At 31.3% G+C, this 4,684-nt stretch overlaps 1 protein-coding gene across 1 annotated transcript; it reads left to right on the forward strand.

Annotated features, from left to right (window-relative positions):
* The first annotated feature begins 1,008 nt into the window (after positions 1 to 1,008).
* On the forward strand, positions 1,009 to 1,788 carry LOC127104268 (uncharacterized). The gene has a single exon (XM_051041458.1). The coding sequence runs from the start codon at positions 1,009 to 1,011 to the stop codon at positions 1,786 to 1,788; it is 780 nt and encodes a 259-aa protein (XP_050897415.1).
* Positions 1,789 to 4,684: the final 2,896 nt, after the last annotated feature.

The following is a 4,684-nucleotide window of genomic DNA, read 5'->3' on the forward strand; positions in this document are numbered from 1 at the left end:
ACAGGAATAACATTATTTGTGATTTGCAACAAAGAGTACGGATTAGAGATTTAACCGTTTATTTTCCCCCTTGTTGGGTATTCACATAAGACTATCATTTTTGTCTTGAGATTAAAGGAATTTGAAGAATTATGTTGCAGTCATAGTCATAGGGGAAAATATATCTTTAACGAGGATAGTGTTCCACTATTGGTATCCTCTCTTCATCAATTAAGTCCCTAATATACATGACATTGGTAAAAATATATCTTTAACGAGAATATTTTTTCAAAGGTAGTTGTTATTTGGTTTACCTTTGACTTCTTGGAAGAAATAGTGTTAGGGAAATTCTTTGATTTTCAAGCATTTATGGATTAAAGAACATCATTAAAAATATTCATTTTTCTGAAACCACTTAAATCAAGTCCTTCTTTGTTCTTATTAAGGCAAAGCTTGTTTCAATTAGCCCATCTTATATTTCTTTCATACTTTTTTTAGCTCCCACCAATAATTGCATTACATGGATTTTCCTGTGAATTCAAAAACACTTAGCATAGCATAGATAAGAATAGTCTAAACAATGGTTTTAGTTAAGATAGGTTCAAAATAAATTAATAAATAATTTTATATATTCAAAATAAATTTGAAAATAATTTGATATGTTCTATAAATGAATTAAAAAATAATATTTTTTGAAAAAATGTTATTTCTTAAAAAAAGTCAATTTTTGAAAAAGAAATTTAAAATAATTTAACCGAAACTTTTAATATATATTTTGACAAGTTTTAATTAGATATAATTTATTTTCATAGGTATTGAAATTTGAGGCTTAAGTATAGGAATTATTTTAACTGAATCTTAGTTTCCTTAAAAGTGATTTTGGTAAGACTTTTAAACTAGAAAGTAGCAAACCCTATTACTTAACCGACGCTTTGTGTTTTCTTTTACTGTCTCTCTCACTCTCCACCGCTCATCCACATCACTTTCTTGTTTCTCCATACTCCGAAACCCTGCTATTGCTTCTTCATCATGGTGAAATCTTCTTCACCTCCTTCGTTTCATAAAGTCAGAAACAACAGCAAGGATAAACGACAATATGATGAGAAAGGACTGCGTGTTTACAAATGTGAGTTTTGTGACAAAGTATTCACCACTGGCCAAGCACTCGGCGGTCACAAGACTTGTCATCGCTCCAACAAACAACAGATACATGATGATAAGGCTCACAAATCTATCAAGATCACTTTCTTTTTATCTTCTTCTCCAAGTTATCCTAATAATCACGATGCCAAACTGAAAAGACATTCCTGGACTAGGGTTTTCAAAGGTACCGTTCATCATCCACCTGCTGCATTGGAACCTTGTCAACAAGAAGAGTTACCAGCTGTTGACTTGTTAAGTTTGCTGCCACCAAGATCGTATAATACAAAGAAAAGGAGCAGGAGATATCTTATTCATGATGGAGTTTCTAATAATACTGCCCCAATACTGTCGTTGGATATGTCTCGCGAATCAGTTGCAAATCTTGATTTGAATCATTCTGTGTATAAGAGGATGAAACTTTCAAGCAATGGGAATGAAACTGAGATGATGCAGAAACCATTTGTACCGCTAACAAGTGATGGTATTGATGAAACAGTGGGGAAGGAGGAGAAGAACCTGAGCGAAGGTGAAACAGCGGAGTCAAGAGTTGTTGGAAACTTTGATTTGAACGAGCTCCAGACGCATGATGTTGAAACAGGCGTGTCAAGAGTCGTTCGAGACTTTGATTTGAACGAGCTCCCGACTAATGATATTGAAAAAGAATGAGTGGTATATTGTGCCATTGCTTGTTATTTGTTTATGTTTATGTTGAAAGAGAATGAATTGTATTCTACTGTCATGTAATTAGATGCATGACAAGATATATGTAAGTTTTAGATTTAATATGATTTTTGATTTTCAGCTGTTGATTGTGTTATTTTTATGTTATTGAATGAATGTAGATGATTTGATGTTATAATAACTAGTTTTGTTTGGAAGTTTCAGTTTAAAAGATGCTCCTGTTGCTACTTCTGTATTCAATTTTATTCCATCTTTATGCTAAGATTATTCTTTCCATTGCTTATTGTTTTGTAAGTTTAAATATTCAACTCATGACAAAGGCAAAACAAAGTTAGCATTCTGTCAAATAATTGATTGTGTTATGTTGTCATATAAAGCTTCTGCTGAAAAAGTATCATCAAAATTTGCAGCTGTGAAAGATGTGAGTTAGCACTGCTTTTCATTTATAATTACGTTCCATAACTTGATAGGTATTTTTTATTATTATGAATTTGATTCAATAACTTAAACATCTATTGGGATATTTAACTGTTTATAACTATATTTATCAGTCACGACGTTGTTGTTAATTAAGGCCTTGACTACAAGAAAATTGATATTTTTTGTGATAATCATTGTTTGTAATTAAAAGTCAAATATCTGTAGGAAAAAGTGCAAAACTTTTAGTGTGTTTGCTTGGGAGTGAATTCATCTGGAATCTCAAGAATCAATATGCATTAATTATTCCTAGATGTATCAAAGTTATAGAAACATTTATGGAAAACATTTAAAGAAGAAACATTTCATTATTCTCACATATTCTAGAAAAGTTTATGTTCAAGGTTAGTTTTTTTCACTTTGTTTACTCAGTTGTCACTTCACCATCGCATGGCCTTATTCTTTTTCTTTTTAAATTTTTTTTTTTGTATTTTGTATTCATCCTTAAATGTTAGCTCTAGTAGCTGTGATTAGTTCGTGGTCGAGCCCAATCCATGCAAACCGAAAAAAGAAGAAGATTTGAGCGGGTCAAACATGCCATCGATTTCGATTTTACAGACCCAACTCACAATTTAGATTGGGTTAATATGGACGAGTCTGGGTTTTAGAAGTAGAATCGCGGATACCCTAACCCAGACATTGGAAATGGTAATATAATTGCTACAAAGTATTTCTATGTGATTGTTATTAACTAATTTTCACTAAAATTGTTAATATATTTATGAGTGAGGTTATCTACGTTGAATTATGACTGATTCATCTATTTATTTTATTTATTCTTTCTTGTAGTTGAAAATTAAAAGTTAGTATGAGATACTTGAAGATGAAAGTTATATGACACAAATTGTTTTTAACTTAGAATGTATCTTATTTTCTAATCGCAACTATATTTTTTTTATTAGTATAATTCTCTAAATTTGATAGTTGTTATTATATAATTGATATTACTTTGTTATTTTTATATGTTTGTAAGATTTGTTATTTTGATAATATAATTGGAATTTTTTGTAATGTTACTTTAAATTTTGTGAGGTGCATATAGAAAGTATTGCCAGAAATTTAAAAATATTAATTATAGAAAAAAATATTTGTTAAAAAAAAGATATATATATATCAATGGAAATATGTGGTGGATAAAGTTATTAAATAGTGTAATTAACCATTGGTATAGCCCTGAAATTTTGTCCAACCCCTGAAAATCGTCGTTGGTATAAGATATTAGGACGAAAAATTACTGTTGGTATATGGAATTATAGTTGACAGAAGCAAACGTCTATTGGTATATGTATTTTTCAACATTACCAACGGTTTTTGGACCTTTACCAACAATTTTTTTCTGTTGGTACATGTCAAATGTCTTGCAATGGAAGAAACATCCATCATATGTGCTCTTTCTATCATTAACACTTCCAGCCCAATCAACATCACAATATCCTACCATAACAATGTTAGTGCCATGTGACTAGAGAATACTATAATCACATGTCCCCTTGACATACCTCGAGATTATATTTCCTTGAGCAAGATGACTGGTCTTGGGTTTTTCTTGATATCTTGAACACACACCAACAGAAAATGCGATCTCATGTCTGTTTGATGTGAGGTAGAACAAACTTCTAATCATTCATTCGTATTGTCTTTGATCTACATTAGCTCCATTTTCATCTTTGGTCACTTTCACATGAGTAGCAACTCGAGTTCTTTTGTGGCTAGCATTGTCAATGCCAAACATCTTCACTATACTCTTAGCATACTTGCTTTGAGATACAAAGATATTGTCTTCCATTTGTTTAACTTGAAGACCAAGAAAGTAAGTGAGTTCATCTACAAGACTTATCTTAAACTCAGACTTCATTTGTTAGACAAAATGTTCCACCATCGAGTATGACATTCATCCAAACACAATGTCATCAACATAAATCTGTGTTACCATGAGGTTTCCTTCACCTACCTTCACAAATAGTATTTTATATGCTCCTCTCCTTTTGTAGCCATTGTTGATTAAAATCTCTGCCAATCTTTCATACCATGCTCTTGGAGTTGAATGGGGTTATTAGTTCTTTTTGCCTTTTTGAAATTAAAGTCAATATGGTTAAGTTCATTCACAAGTTTGATTTATGAAAAAGTTTGAAAATACAATGGCATAAGGCCAAAGTTTCTAATCATTAAAACATGTCTAAGTTGAAACACACAAAAAAAAGGTTTTGAAAAGAGGGATAGATTTTGAAATTTAAGAAGTGGGAGAAGATGAAGGGACTATCCTAGACAAAAATTAAAAGTTAAGAGTTGAAAAGATCTGACCAATGGGATGCAATCCAACAGACAAGAGTGCCATATAGAAATTCATTTTCCGTTGGACTTTAGTAAGCAACAAGCATAAGCAATATCCAAGCAAACCATATGA

This window comes from Lathyrus oleraceus, chromosome 7 (assembly GCF_024323335.1).
Source record: "Lathyrus oleraceus cultivar Zhongwan6 chromosome 7, CAAS_Psat_ZW6_1.0, whole genome shotgun sequence".
In the NCBI taxonomy this organism is placed as follows: Eukaryota; Viridiplantae; Streptophyta; class Magnoliopsida; order Fabales; family Fabaceae; genus Lathyrus; species Lathyrus oleraceus.

Excerpts from the sequence above, each read along its gene's own strand:
- LOC127104268 (XM_051041458.1), top strand. The coding sequence starts at position 1,009 with ATGGTGAAATCTTCTTCACCTCCTTCGTTTCATAAAGTCAGAAACAAC.